The 16,235-nt window shown below is 41.5% G+C and overlaps 1 protein-coding gene and 1 long non-coding RNA gene across 3 annotated transcripts; one reads left to right on the forward strand and one right to left on the reverse strand.

The window, feature by feature from the left end:
• Window positions 1-3,967: 3,967 nt before the first annotated feature.
• On the reverse strand, window positions 3,968-6,168 carry LOC106483123 (uncharacterized). Of its 2 annotated transcripts, none has more exons than XR_010884201.1 (4): window positions 6,090-6,168; window positions 5,603-5,686; window positions 5,399-5,465; window positions 3,968-4,726 (listed from the first exon to the last, which is right to left on the reverse strand). It is a non-coding gene; the product is annotated as an uncharacterized lncRNA (long non-coding RNA). The 2 variants fall into 2 exon arrangements; XR_010884202.1 differs by having other exon boundaries at window positions 5,603-5,711; window positions 6,090-6,160.
• Window positions 6,169-6,330: 162 nt separating this feature from the next.
• Window positions 6,331-15,873, forward strand: CALM1 (calmodulin 1). Its single transcript, XM_067296925.1, has 6 exons — window positions 6,331-6,469; window positions 9,570-9,600; window positions 10,518-10,661; window positions 12,787-12,893; window positions 14,418-14,553; window positions 14,754-15,873. The coding sequence occupies exons 1-6, from the start codon at window positions 6,467-6,469 to the stop codon at window positions 14,780-14,782; spliced, it is 450 nt and encodes a 149-aa protein (XP_067153026.1). The 5' UTR covers window positions 6,331-6,466; the 3' UTR covers window positions 14,783-15,873.
• Window positions 15,874-16,235: the final 362 nt, after the last annotated feature.

Raw genomic sequence — 16,235 nt, forward strand, 5'->3', positions numbered from 1 at the left:
AAGCAGTGTATCACCTGTTAAGAATTCTGGCTTCCAGCATCAGTACTTTAGGATGTATGTATAATACTTCTCAGGCCAGCTCCATAGTATGGTAGATTAGAATACCAGATGTCTCTTGGTCTGCAATATTTGACATCCATTAAGTCAGGTGGTTTTAATCTCATAGCTTCTTATCTCAGGGAATCTGACAAACTGATAGAAACTCCTTTTAAGTATGTGAGGGAAAGGAAGGGAAGAATAAATCCTTAACTGATGCAAATTAACATGGATTTATTGACTTCAGGGCATGTTTACAGTTGCTGAAAATCTATACCAGAAATTACAATTCTGATTTAAAAATACGATCACCTTTGAACTGTGCATTTGGAGTTGCTGAATTTTTTCCTCTGTCTGTAGCATGAAGTTTTATGACAGCCCTTCCACTTTACCAAAAGGAAGAAAGTATAACCTAGATTTACTACAGAATTACATAAGGTTAAGTAAGGGAGACTTGTCTGTTAGAGGAAGTATTTGTGGACTTCACAGATTTGCAAAATCTGTGGATTTTATTGTATACATTCATACTGGTTTTCCAACAAGGTATTCCAAACAAGCAAATTTTCACAGAAAATTCTTACTTACTGCTGTGCAATACTAGGGCCTGATTCTGCAACCATTTAGTCATATATCTAATTTAAATGTACTAATAGCTTGCTGAAATAATCCTGTCTATTTTTAAGCAAAATTCCTCATTAAATTCAGCTGGGACTTTTATTCCAAAATTCATGTTCCAGTTTGGCCCATGGGAATATTCAGATGAAAATAAATTAGTCACGGACAAAGGGGATGTGTAAAAACAATACAAAAGGCTCATTTAATAATATCCGTTATGCAAAAAAGCAATCTTGAATAACTTTGACTTTTTTTTTTTCCTATTTTAATGTTAAATAGGACATACTGAAGTGAGAAAGAAAGGATACTAGAGTAGAATGAACTAATTTCCAGCCTTCCTTCAGGACTTAAATTCTGAAACGTTATTTGTTTATCATTACTTATTATCCCATTTTAACTTATACATTGGTTCAAAATCTGTAGCTAACAGCAACAACTGTTCAGCTTTTATTTATTAGTTATAACACAGAAATTTGAAACCATAAAGTAAACCAGTTTGCGGCCCACTTGGTTTTCTAGCATATTCTTGAAAAACGAAATGCAAACTCAAGTCATTCCTAATAAGCTGGACTAAGAACTGTGTTACTGTTTGTTATGTTGTTATATTTAAAATTTTGAGGATTGTGTCTACTGAAATTAGAAACAGAATTTTTCCTATCAGTAGAAAGGCTATTCCAATACATATCTTTCTATACAGAATATTTTTGAATATATTTGTTGTAAAAAAATCAGGGTTTTTTTGCAGATGTATTAACTGGAATGACCTTCAGAGGGTCCAGTTCATATAAATATAACCAACAGTGAAGAAGCATGATCTAGGAAATACTTAGTATGCTTGACAGTGTTATGTAGAAATGTGAAATACATACTTAATATACATATATACTTCTGAGTATTCTGTCCTCTTCTGCATTTGATTCTTGAAATAGAGTGAATACTATCTGGCTTTTATCCATAAAACACTAACAATAACAAAACATAAACAATATGAAAAAAGAACGAGTAACTTTTATTTTTATCATGAATCGTCCAATGTTTACCTTTTTATGGAACTGGCAGTTATAAAAACTGAGAAGGAAAATCCTGTTCTCACATTCTCAAATCTTCCTAGAGAATTTTTCATAGGGCTATGAAGAAAGATTGTTTTTTAAGACTGGGTAAAAAAGTTTTGTTCTCTTTTATGTTTCAAATGTAAAAAAGTAGAGAAAAGCACTTTGATTTAAAAGAATTATTTGATAATGTTTCATCTGCAAGATGTATGACTGAGTTTATGTATGGGAGCAGCTCTTTAATTCCCATCTGCCTAAGTCTTTTTAAGATAAGATCTTTAAGGTTCCTAGCTCAAACTGCCCTAAGTTTAGAGAATGAAACTTTTAAAATTATTAGGCCTCAGGAATGCCAATTTACATAGCTACATAGAAAATCATTCACTAATTAACTACAATATGTGAATAATTCAATTCTAAACAACTGATAAATCAATTTTGTATCACCATTAAAACTTCACAAGACAATGGTTAGTCAACATATGTAAAAACTACTATTGTTCAGTTACACAGAAGGCCCTTTTAACTCTTATTGCTTGGTGGAGATCCATAATTCTATGTGATTTTGATGCATTCCAGTGGGAAGGAGGCAAATATAAAGAAATTGTGAGCATGTAAAGGATTGGGGAGTTTGTTTTCTCTGAAAAAGAAACAGTAATCTACAGGAACATGACTCCAGTTTAAAAGAGCTACTGGGTCTGGAAATGTAGAAGTTGAGATTAAAGTGATTTTCATTTCCAGATCTGGTATACATGTAGTCAAATTCAGTTCTATTCTAGTTTTTTATTTCAATGGAGTTCCACCCACTTATTTGCAATCTTAGTGAAGCTCATAGAATATTTTTATAAAGATACTGGCTGAGATTTTCACAGCTGCCAATGGCATTTAGAAATATTAATTTTGTGGGAAACGGTCCCCCAAAGAAACAGTGGATATATGAACAAAATTTTATAGAGAGGGTAACCAACTGTTTTCTGATATATCAACAGAATTCTAATTGACTTGGAAAGGAGTACAACAAATTCAGCCCCACTCTGGGTAGGTAAAACATGTAACCGGTGAACTTATTAAAACTAATTCTGAATTTGTGCCAGTTGCACCAGTCTTGCACGTACTTATATATTTGATTTTGACTTCTTAAACTTCTACCTCATTATATACTGGTTATCTATGTTTATTGCCGTATCAGCTTCCTAGCTGTGCACTGAATGATTGGACAAACTTTGGTCTGACTGTTCTCACATCCTTTCTCCAAGGGCAGATGTCTGAAGTGTTTTGATTTTGATTCTTTTTAGTTATGTATATATAATATGAGAAAACAAATTGTACGTGTGAACCCATGTTCTTCAGTGCTTATGTTAACAAAGCTGAGGCTGGAGAAACACACCTTGCATATAAGTGATAAGGTTCATTATTTTTCTGAGTTCCTGACAGAATTCCTTCTCCCATCTTAGGCCATTCCCAAAGAACAGACATATAAATCCCTGCAGGAACACTGCAACACTATAACCTTAGTATTATACTAAGGCAAATTTTGAAGTGTAATACTAGGTAGAATGATCATAAGTCTTTTATTAGAACTAACAGATCTATAAAATAATCTTTTGCTAATATTACCAATTAAACACAGTGAACAGAAACATATTTAGTGATATAGAGTAAAAAAATTTAAAACAGCTCATCCAGTCAGAAATATTTCATTCAGCTTAACAGGTACTGCATAGCTCTCTGTTCATAGCAAAAATTCGGTAGCAATGGGATGGCTAAATTCTGTGGGTTTAGGCACAAATACTGAGTAATTCCATGGCCCAGTCCAGCTCCCACTGAGATCCAGGAGATTTTGAATGAGACTGTAGAAGATCCTGGCAAATCATTTGACATTGTATGTCATTGAGATGACAGGGCCATTTCTTGCCTGCCCACAACTGAATGTAAATTTTAAGAGAACAAAGAATACTGATCAAAATCTAGCTATACAATTGAGTGAAAGCATATTTACAAGGAGTAGGCAGATGCCAGAGTTTAGATGAGCTTTTCTACATTAAATAAGCAACAAAACATTAGTATTCTGTTTTGTTTACATTTATCATTACCATATGTCAAATTAGGAAAAAAAATTCCCCTTAGTCAGAATGTTATTTTGGAGCAGTAGCTTTGAAATATTTTCAAATACAGAATGATGTGATTTAACAGAAACTACTGCAGAACCTAACTGTGGCATCTTAATTAATCATACTGAAATTGTTCTTAAATAAAGCAAGATACCTATATTCCACACTACACAAAAAGTAACTTTATTTAAAAATTCCATCTTTAATATAAATTAATATAAATCATCAACAGTTAGTAGGAGTAGACACCAAAAGGGAAAAGTAAAAAACAAGAAGAAGAAATAGGAATAAATATATAGCAGTCCCTCTAATCAAAAGTCCTGTTAATCTTTGGCAACATTCATTGTATGTCACTGACTGGCTGTTTACATTTTACTTTACATGTCCAAATTTTTTCACCTATGTACAAACAGGGCAATGTTGATATTTTGTGAGAGTATCTACATAAAGTTTAATTGCATGTCTCATAGTCTCTCCTCAACAGATAAATCTAATCCCTGCACCTTTTAACAAGAGTGAAGGCTTTGTATCAATGAAAGAACATATTACATGCACTTAGCAACCCTAAAGAGATTAAAATAAGGCACCCACATTCTAAACTGTCTGATTTAAATGTTGGTAAGATTATTCTGCTGACAACTTCAGCCTTCCACATTACAAGCATTTTGGCCAAAGACCACAGGACTGCATTTGCTATTTATCTTTGTGAGATAATTGCATAAATTTCTTAGCCCAATATTTGTACAGAATTCTTGTTTCAATAATGAGCTCTTCACCTGTGTAAAATCAAAACAGATGAGGTGAATGATCTGTACATTAACATTCTTCTTCAAACATCCTATGAGACTCAGGGAGTTCCAAGATTCACTTATCCAAGCAAAAGCTCTCGCAGCCACATCAATCAGTGTGCCATGTTTTCTGGAAAGAAATTAAGCTAGGAAAATGACAGCTTAAAATTGTTGGTCTGGTTTGAAAACAAAAGATCAATTTACATGTTCTTCCTTAGCAAAAAATCCAACCTCACTGCTTAGTAGTTAGAAAAAATTTGTATTAAAAATAGGAGGCTAAGCATTCTACATCTAAAAAGGAAGTTAAAACCAGCTGTGATTTGCAGACTAGCTAGTTGCAAATAAGATTTCTGACACTATTTCATACACTGCTCCTTACATAAATGCTATCATGGTTTTGGAACCAAACTATGGCATATTATATATGCTATTTTGTTTGCTGTGAGAAATCTTTCTAGATTGCAAATATGTAATAGCTGAGTTTGCCAACCTACCACTCTGTTCCAGAGAAGCAAGCAAATAAATTGTAATTTCATTGGTAGGGCCTATGTAAATTGTCAAATGCAAAGAACCTAGCTGATTCTGTCTTTATTTAAAACACTGAAAGTAAACAAGATTTTTCAAACATAACAGAAAAACAGAAAAATGTATTTTAAAGCATTTAGTGCTATATTTAAAGCAGATCATCAGAATTATGACCATATTGAAAATACTGCTAGCCTTCCAATTCAGAGATAGGCCCAAACTAAAGCCTTATCTAAAAATATCTTGAACTATAAGAAAACTCAAAATGGAAGGGTACCTGCAATGAATGGAACCAAAATCCTTGATTCCAGTGTAGGCCCATGTTTGCTTGTAAGCTTCTGTACCTATTAAAGAAGGTACAATGTGAATGCTACAATATTTACCTGAAATAATATCAGACAGGGGAAAAAAAACCCTCATCTCATAGCAGATACAGGAGTAATGAAAAACTGTTTGGCATCGTGGTTTTGCTCCCTCTCACCTGTAGACTACAGCACTTCTGCTGAGCAGGGACCCAAGTGACACATCAGTCGCAGACCATCTGATTCTGGATTGTTACTGTGATCTAGATTTCGGGCATGACAAAAGCTCTGGGATGAACAAACGGCGGCTCCGCTCACCCTCAGAGCCGCACGCCAGTTTTACACTCCCCCTTTCCGCCCCGCTCCCCCCGAAGGACACGCTGTGGGGGCGCAGGCCCCCGCCGCGCCCGCAGCCTCTCCCGGGTGAGCGCCAGGCCCTCGGGCGGCGCGCCGGCCGCGGCGGCGCTGCTGCGGGGCGGAAAGCCCGGGCCCGGCGAGGTCCCCCGAGGATCCGGCGGGGCAGGCGGGGGCCCGGCCGCTCGGCGGAAAACGGCCGCTGCGCGGCGGGGGCGTCGCGGCCCCCCGCCGCGGCCGGGGCTGGCGGCGCGGTGCCGCCCCTCGGGGAGGGCGGCTTCGCCCCCTCGGCGGCCCCCGCGGGGCTCTTACCTCCGGGCGAGCGGGGAGAGGAGACGGGGCAGGGGGAGAGGAGCGCGGGCCGGGCCGGGCCGGGGCCGGGGCGGCCGCGCCTCTGGGGGCGAGCGGCTGCGGCGGGAGGGGGAGGGCGCCGGGGGAGGGGCCGCCGCGGAGGGGGCAGAGCCGCTCGCCGCAGTCACCCTCGCAGATACCGCGCCGGGGAGGAGAAAAGAGGCCCCGCGCCGGCGGAGGGATACAGCGCGCCATATATAGCGCGGCGGCGCAGACTCACACCCCCAGCACTTCCCGGGAGCCGCGCCGGCAGCAGGCAGCACCACCGCCGCTTGTGGTCGCGCAGTTCGTGCCGCCGCCGGGCCCGCCGCCGCAGCCGCCGCAGCCGCCGCCGCGCCATGGTAGGTAGCCCGCCCGCCTGCCCGCTGCAGCGGCCGGCGCGCGGGTGCGGGGGGTGGCCGTGGCGGCGGGATGGCCGGCTCGGCGCAGCGGCGCTCTCCGTGGGGAGCGGGGTGCGGAGCGGGTCTGGGGGCTGCGGCGGCGGGCTGCAGCCCGTGCCGCCGGGGACTGAGGGCGCCGGTAGCCGCAGATACCCCCCTCCCTCCCTCCCTCCGGTGCGCGGGATCGGCGGGGAGCTGCAGCGCCGCCGCTTCGTTCCCCTTTGCCGGGGCCTGCGAGCGGCGCCCGCCCCGCGCCCTCCCGCCGCTGCCCTCGGCGGGGCCGCGTGGCGCCGCCCGGGGCGCAGTGCGGCCGGCAGCCCGCCTCGCCCGCGCCCTCCCCCGCTGCCCCCGGAAGGGGCCGGGGCGTGTCCCCCCGCGGCCGGGAGTGGGGCCGGGGCTGGGGCCGGGCGGGCCGCAGGCGGGGATGTGGCCCCCGCGGCGGGGGCGCCGCCGCCCTCCCCCGCGCGGCGGGGGCGCGGGCCGCGGCTCCGCGCGCCGCTCGGCACCAGCTGCACTGCGCAGCGAGCGGGGGGGCGGCCCGGGGGAGGGCGCCGCGCTGCAGCTACCGCGCCTCCCCCCCCCCCATCCTAAAAACGCAGCACCGGCGAAAGCCATCGCTGTCTGCATTACATCATGTCTCCTCCTCTTCCTCCCCAGCCCCCGCGCACCCCCAGCGGGGCGAGACTGGGGCGCAGTGTGCGCTGCCTCGCTGGAAACTTTGCAGTATCTGCGCGGGGGCTGGGAGGGAGCAGACCCGGGGACGCGGGAGCCTTTTTTGCTCCCGGAGGGTGCTGCCTGCTCCCCGGGATCCGGGCGGCTGCGGGGAGCAGCCGTGCCCTCCCGAGGCGGGGCGGTGGAGGCTCGCTGCGGCGCGGCGCTGCGCGGCGCTGCCCCCCCGCCGGAGGAGGAGGACGCGGTGTGGACAGCGCAGCGGCGCGGCTGCGAGGGAGGGGAAGCGGGGCCGCACTGCAGCAGCCGGGGGCCGCGCTCGCCCGGCGGCGACGGCGGCGCCTGTTGCGCGCGCCGCAGCCCCGGAGGTGCCGGCGTTTGCAAACGCGTCGCTCGGCGGCTTCGAGAACAGCCCGCCGGCCTCTGCCCGCCGGGCTGCCGTGCAGCCCCGGACCCCTCGGGAAGGAGGGAGAGAGGAAGGGCTGGGATTTTTCCCGGTCGCTCCGCTTCCTATGAGAGCAGCGAAACAGTTGCAGGCTGACCTCTAATCGCATTTTGGCAATCTGGGTGTTCCTCACTTCTGTCTCTCCATCTCCCCTTCCTGTTGGGGAAGGCTGACATCACTAGGACAGGATTTGATGACTTGGCTGGGTGGGGTGACCGCTCTAGCGTTAGGTACCTTTGTCCTGGTAGCTAGGGCGAGCGGGCAGTGTTTGCGCCTGTTGCTTAGGAGGGTGAACCCCATGGAATATCATATGGCGACTTCGGGTCAGCTTGTGTACTTTTGTTGCGGTGCATGCAAGTTCCTTTTAATTTCAAAATACTCTCATCTTAGAAACATCTAGCGAACCCCCAATAATGGGGCAATAAGCTGGTGCCGTCAGAGATTTTTACTGAGGTGTGGCTCTTTCCTATTCTGCAGGGCATTAGACGTTATGTAAATTACTTGGGTAATCTTTAAGAAAAATTCCTTATTTGCTGGGAAATGAAAATGTCTAAACCCAAATTGGGTTTTGGACCCAAGTTTTCTGCAGTTATTAAATAAGAGTGAAGAAATTTGAACCCTTTCTTTTCTCTCTCACCAGTAATTGGTGTGCATGTGGGGAATTGTTTAATCATTACATGTAGAGATTAAAAAGACATTAAAAAAAAATCTACAGATGGAAGCACTGTGTGTCATTTAACACCTACAGCAGCCTTTCAATCCTGCCCTATTCCCCTGCACAAGACCGTAACAGATGATGTAGCCTGTTAATTCTCCCATTTTATTTGTTGCTATTTAGTGTAGTTAAGTGGGCTTTATACTTGGTTTTAGGACAAGAGAAGGGTTACAAGATGCCTGCATTCTCTGACCTACAAAATTATTTTGGTATTTGTCCTATAAAGTGAATTTAAAAGGAGTTACTATGTTGTGTTCTCTGGCATCTGTGACTAGGTATGTGGAATGCAGTTTTTTCCAAAGTGATTAGGAAATGCACATTTTCTTATATTAAAAAAAAAAGTTTAGCTCTTCAAGTCCAAATAATGAAGCTTTTTGTGGTTCCTCAACCCTTACAGAAGAGAGAGAGACTTCTGGAGGAATATGGTTAGCGTCTGGAGAAACCCACTTAATTGCCCACTGATCTGTAAATCTTTGGATGCAGCAGTGGCCTCTTGATATAGAAGGTCATGGGCAAGCATTTTAAATTTTGCCACTTAAAATGAGTTATAAAACAACCTACATATCAGTGGAAGGCAGTGTAATCAAACTATGTTTTTTAAATGGTAAAATAAATGTGACACTAGATAATGGCACTCTTCTCTCGGAGATGGCAGAAGTCTCCATAATACTAAGCTATAATTCCTCCTACTGCTACAATACATCAGTCCTTCCTATTTCCTGTGCAGTAGGGTAACATTTGATGAAGGATGTTTGTGGGGGGGAGGAGGAACATGACAATTCTGTAGTGTTAAATCACTAGGTGGCACACTTGTCCCTAGCCCAATAATGTGTAAATACCCCTTAGCTGTATTAGGGTCAACATACTTCTGGAAATGACACCTGATGTGATGTGAAACTCCTAAACACGTCATGAAGGATTTCATGCCTCTCTGACCAATTACAAGGAGCCTGCCACGTGTTCTTTGCTTGACCAAGTTGGACTCTCTGAGCTGAAGGATGATAGTGCTATCTGATTCTTAATGTGTAGTTTTGAAACAAGTTAGTTTATATGCTTTCAGAAACGTTGCATTATGTTGGTTAGTGGAATCTCCTTTCAGAGGTAGAATTTCAGGGGTTAAAAGTTGCTTTGTAATAATACATTACTGCTGAAATTTAAAGGAAGTCAGGTGTCTCATGGCTCGGCATAGCCAGAGGTAAACAATGTTCTAAAATGTTCTATTCTTCATGTAGGCTGATCAGCTGACTGAAGAACAGATTGCTGGTAAGTATCTTAATGATGAGAAATATTTTCTTTTGGCTAACTTCTTGTGACTAAAAGTAAATACTTATCTCAAATGTAATAGCAAAATGAATTTACCAACAGCTTCAGATACATTCTTGCACTTCAAAGTTCTAGAAGATTCTTGTCTCCTTCTCTTAGTTTAGACCGCTTCATTCTTGGGTTCCAGATAATTATTCTAGACTTTCAGATCTGTGCCAAGTCCTTCTAGATTTTTTTACAAACAAAAATAGAAGCTTGAGTGAGCTTATTGTAGTCAAAGCAGAACTAGGGACTTTTTTTTTTAAAGCAAGTGAAGATAAACTTGAAGTAAAATGGCAACAAATACCCATTAATACAGGTCAATTTTAGGATTAATAAATCAATGCCTTTTAAATAACTTCGAACTTAACAGTGTGCCAGTAACTCAAACTGGTTGAGAGAAGGAGCATTATCTGAGCTTCTGGAGACCAGTCACCCACTTGTGGCTGATGCCGATTCTTATGGTCTAGTGACTTAAAAATAAGTGATAAATGACAACGCTTATTGTTCCTGTAACTGTTAGTGGTGAGCTGTCCACAAGCCATTTGAAACATTGGGTTCCTTTCACTTACCTCAAATAACTGCTACTTATGGTGCAACTGTGAGTCAAGCAACAAGATGTTGAAATGCTTTGTACAGGTATAATGCACATGCGGTAATACAGTATATTGAAACTTAGTGTACATAGTTATAGGTTGGTGTTGTAACACATTTGTGATTAACTTCTGAAAATGTTAATTCTACTGATACATGGACAAGTTAGATTAAAAGATGCTTCTTAAAATTTTACAAGGCATAGTCACTGGAATACATTTCTTTATATGCTGCTTTCTTATGGTGGCAATATTACTAAACCATGGGACTGTTTCTGCCTCTAGAGTTCAAGGAAGCCTTTTCCCTATTTGACAAAGATGGTGATGGTACTATCACAACAAAAGAACTTGGAACTGTCATGAGGTCATTGGGTCAAAATCCAACAGAAGCAGAATTGCAGGATATGATCAACGAGGTAGATGCTGATGGTAAGTGTTGGAAAGATGGTCCTTAGTGTTGTGATCATCTAGAGTGTATGTTCTCCACACCTGGGCCCAGACTGCATGAAGAAGATTGTAACATTACTCTCTCTACTTGAAGCAATGTTTTAAAATGCTTGATAGAATCTAAACCAGAGGGGTGTCAGTTTTCTGCTGCTCTCTGTACAGAACAAAGAAAGATGCTAGCAGTTTTAGAATCTAAAATGGAAGATTGGCAGAGACTAATACTTGCAAAGGTCTTTTTTTCTGATTTTAACATTCTTGAGTCACAAGCTTCCCTTTGCTACCTGACTTGCAGTTAACTCATATTTCTACACAGCTTTCCTGTGTATGTTCCCTTAGTTCTGGTATTAAGACCAACATAGGTTGACTAATATCTCTAGTTTTATGTTTAAGGCCAAAAATATGGTGAGGATGGAGTAATACTAAACTGTTAAAAGATGAAAATGCAACAGGGAGAGACTCTGCATAGTCTAATGTTGTGTATTGGTTTATTAATGGATGTGGAGGGGTGTTTTTTGAGGCTATTTGCTTGCAAAAGCAGCGAAACAGTCTCTCATCAAAGTTGATCAGAATCACTTCAAATGGATGCCAGAAAGGGTAACTACAAGCTTTGTTTTGAAGACTCTAGTCAGGCTAGCAGTTACAAAAATGAGAAATGCCTCCCCTTCTCAGTAGTATCAGTTTTGATCTTGTATGTTGGCTGTTGTGATACTGAAGTTTTCATAGTTTCTCTGAAAAAGAAGAGTGAATAAAGTATATTGGCAAGGGTATGGATTATTTGATTATCACAGACTACACTAATCAAAAACTTCTTTCCTTAAAGTGTAAGTTGCCCCTAATTGCTGACTCTTGGATGCTGATGTTGAGAAGCTTTTTGATACTCATGGTTTGCAGTTCTATATAGAGGTTGTGTATAGTGACTCTTCTAGGCTACATTCCACAGTGCTGTACTAGTAGATTAAAAATGAAAGGAGACTAAAGACTTCAGATAAGTATGCCCTGCCCATCTGTTTCAGCTTGTTTTTATGGTAGAATGCTTTGCTGCTATTCTACATATTCATTGAGATTTCTTTTTAAAGCTGAGTACAAGACCTGTATTTTGATTTTAGCTGGTAAATAAAGCCGGCCATGAGTATAAATAGCTGTGTATGTCTCATTAATCTCAACCAGGAATCCCTAAGCTGCAAAGTTTGTTTGTTTTCATTCCCCCCCCCCCCAAAAAAAAAAAAAGGTAGATCTTAGTTGTACAGATATCTTAATGAATTGGTTTGGCATACACAGCTGTATCCTGACTATACTAATCTAGTTTCTACTGTTTCCAAGAACTTCTGTTTCTTTACCATACCATTTTTCTCATGGCTTTCAACAACCTCAAGGTTGAATCCTTACTTTGAGTGGAGAATTTGCAGGTCTTAGGGATGAGGCCTGGACATTGCCAGGGATTTTCAGTCTTGCCATGAAATAAGTATCCAGAACACAATGCTAAGTTTTTCAGAAATACCAAATAATAGCAGCTTTTCTCATGTCAGTTGAATTTGCAGATGCTTGTTACCTTTTAAAGTTGTGCATTTTCTGTGGTGTGCAGCATGCATTGATAGGGTTTTTTAACAAGAAAGAAGTATTTATGAGCACCTTAGTGCAGCTTTATTTTTTTTCAAATTTTAGATAACATGGATTTGTCAGTGCCTACTCAAGAGCATCTTCCTAGATATTTCAGATCTCTGAAATCTCCCACAGCAGTTTAGATTTTTAGTTGACAACTAGTTTTTTGGAGTGATCTGAAGCAAGGATGAGTGTTTGTACCTATTAACCTTGGAGCATCAGACTGTCACTTTGCATGCAGCTTAGATGGTGAATGGTGTGGTTTGACCTGGAGAGAAAGAAACAGTCAGTTTCATGGCACTGAAACACTGCAGTGACAGTGGCTATTGCACAGTGTAAAAGCAAAAAGGCAGTGGTAGCAATTTAGGGGAAAGATTAGGTTCTTATATAAGAATAGCTTACAGAGTATCTGTCAATCTGATTCTTGTCCCTGGTTAAATTAAAAGCAGCTTTTTTTCTTAAATTAATTTAGTTCTTAATTTAAAAAATTAAATTTCTTTTCATTAAGGCAATGGCACTATCGACTTTCCTGAATTCTTAACCATGATGGCCAGAAAAATGAAGGACACAGACAGCGAGGAAGAAATCCGTGAGGCATTCCGAGTCTTTGACAAGGTATTCCTAAAAGTGCAAACATTCTTCAAAAGCAGTAGAGCATCTTTTCCTCAATGTTTTTCTCTGCTTGTCTAGAAGGAAAGAAATCTTCTCAACTAGAAGCAGGGGAATAGATGACTGTTGCAGAGCAGGCTGGTTATACCCACTAACATGGCAGGACTAAGTTTAAGGCATTTCCATGAAGAAAGCTTTCTGGCCTTTCCTTAGGAATGGAGATCAGTAGAACTTAATGTGTGGGGTTTGTTTTGTTTTGGTGGTACCTTTGCTAGTTCCTTTCTAACCTTCTGACTTCAGGGGGACAGGGAAATGTTTGCATGGATGCAGAACACTTTGTACTTTATGAAGACTTTTGAAGCTGGAGTCATGTCATCAGTATTTACAGGAAATGAAACATCGCATATTGTGTCTTCAAGATGTGGACTTCAAGGTTACTGCAGAAACATTAAGAGTTTGACTCCTTCCCTTGTCATTAAGGACACCTGAGCGTACATGAAGAGGCTGTTCTAAAGATAACTTGTCAGAACAGGGTTTTTCCACCTTGGATTGCTTGGATACTACAGTTGTGACGAGAACTATTTTGTGCAATGACTGATACAGCTACTAAGCTGATGTATGCGCATGTGTACAAGGAGGTCTCACTTTTTCCCCCTTTACATGGAAAGAGTGCCAGCTTCTGACCCTTTGCTGCAATATGTGCTAGAGAAAGTATTTGACTGGGTAGTACTTCATCTCCCTTCTGGGTAAACTTCTGCAGATTAGATTTTTGTGCTTAATGTCATTGAGGTCACTTATTGACTAGTGATGGTATGTATGACACCATCTGAACTCCTGGTCTAAATTACTGTCCTAAACTAAACTCTAAACTAATCCTTTATCTTGACAGAAGACAACAATTTCTGAAATGGTCATGGCTGTGCTCTAGGTTTGGATATTACTCATGGAACTAACAGGAACACTGACATAGTTGCAAAAATAGAATGACACTTCTAAGCTTTTCACAACTGCATTTAAGTAAAACTTACTGCCTCCCCCCCCCAAGTGTATGACTTGTTCTAGAACATCTTACCCAGGAAGCTTAACCTAGCTATCTGCAGTCTGGTTATGGAAGCAGTGTTATATGTAATACAAACCTGACATATTTTTTTCTGGTCAGGGGGATTCAATTCTTTGCACTTGCTTAGGCAGCGTAGACAAATTAAATACAGGAAACATTTTGTTTCAGGATTTTTTTGAAAGTTCTTTAGAAGCATTCAAAGTGCCTAATCACAGCTACAAACCAGGCATGCAACTGCTATTACAGTACAGATAATAGCAGAGAAAGATATGGTGGTATACCTGCTTCAAAGGTGATGTGACTAGTATTTAGTGTAGGGATATACAGACTCCAGTTCACCAGATCTGTATATCTGTCCCAAATATCATAAGACTAATTCAACAGCAGTCACTGGAAACCTGGATTTAGTTTCAGAGTTAATCAGTCCCAGGATTGTTGATCTTGGTCTTGTGCAACTTCTTTCCTCACAGGATGGCAATGGTTATATCAGTGCGGCAGAGCTGCGTCATGTTATGACAAACTTAGGAGAAAAGCTAACAGATGAAGAAGTAGATGAAATGATCAGAGAAGCAGACATTGATGGGGATGGGCAAGTCAACTATGAAGGTAAGATGCTTATCTTGAAACAATCGCACAGATTTTGAGTGAAGGTCTGTTGGCTTTAATTTATCTTAGAGACACTCGCTCAGTTTATTCAGTTCCCCACTTCTGTGGACAAAAACAAACACCTAGATGCAGTGAAAGCTTTTACACCACTTGTGGTTGAGACTTAACTAACAGCTGATGGTGACTTTTTATCTTTTCAGAATTCGTACAGATGATGACTGCAAAGTGAAGAGACCTCCTTTACACCTTTTTTCCTCTAGAAGAATCAAATTGAATCTTTTACTTACCTCTTGCAAAAAAATGTTCATTTATTCATTCTGTTTCTGTATAGCAAAACTGAATGTCAAAATACCTTCTGTCCACAAACTGCATGTAATGGTTGGTGGTCCTGTCCCCAAAAGATCAAGTTAAACATCAGTTTTACAATATAAATAATTGTACTACCTTGAAAATAAAAAAAAAATAAAAAAAGGAAGCACTTAGTGAACTCAAAAGTTCCATCTGCTAATGACTATTACACTGTTTGGGCTGGCCAGTTTTTCATGCATGCAGCTTGACAATTGAGCACAGTCAGACATTTGTATTAAAAGGAAAAAAAAAAAAACCAAAAATCCACTCTTTTGTTCAACAGTGGATTCTAGTTCAATTTGTAGTATAAATTGTCATAGCTGGTTTACTTTAAAATTGGTTTATACCTCAGGATGGTATGCAGCAAAAGTGGTTGAAGGATTCAAAACTTAGAGAAAATGCCCTAAAGGTCGAATGGTTCTCCTGTACGTAGCAGTGTGCTCCAAAAATATGATGATCTTAACTATGGATGGCATGTCTGTGTTATAATATTGGTTTAACATTGTCTGCATTGCACTATAGTGAAACGGGTGTCGGGCTGTTACCGTTCACAAAATTTTTAAAAGAAACCTTCACCAAGGGAGCATCTTTGGACTCTCATATTTTTAAAACCTTCTGTACCATGACTTGGAGCTGGCGGAGTAGCCTGTGGACTTCAGCACAACTATCAACATCGCTGTTCAAGATATTACGATTTATGTCCATTCCAAGTTGTAAATGCTAGTCTTTTTTTCCAATAAAAGACCATTAACTTAAAGGTGGTGTTAAATGCTTTGTAAAGCTGAAACATATATATAATTGAGATAAACCAAAAAAGCAGTAGGAGGGAAGTGTTCCTATGAATGACTTGCTGCTAAATTATAATGCACATGTATGCAATAAGTTATCCCCTATCTTTTCAAGATGGCAAGAACTGACCTCCTGTAACCCAAGACCTTTGCTATAAATAAATGAACTTGTGCTTGCCTTTCATATTACGACAATGTTAATTTAGTTGGTCTCAAAGTTGTGTAATGCTGACTCATCAACTATCAGCATAGAAGTAACACCTCATTTCACTAAAGTGGAGAGCTCTCAGCATGCATGTTAATACTGGGGAAACATGTATAGGTTTTTGGTTTTTTGACAGGTTATAGAAACCAGTTGGAGAATTTAAACAGCATGGACTTTATAGATCTGTATGATTCTCAAACATGCCAAAAATGCATTTCTCTACCCACAGAAAGAAAACAACGGGACATTTCTTTTACAATATGTAAAATTAAGCCTTTTTGGAATCTTGGGCTATTGTTCTTGACTATCTTATCAAACACTTGCATGAATTTTGTGGGGTG

The sequence above is a fragment of the Apteryx mantelli genome, chromosome 4 (genome assembly GCF_036417845.1).
Source record: "Apteryx mantelli isolate bAptMan1 chromosome 4, bAptMan1.hap1, whole genome shotgun sequence".
Taxonomy (NCBI): Eukaryota; Metazoa; Chordata; class Aves; order Apterygiformes; family Apterygidae; genus Apteryx; species Apteryx mantelli.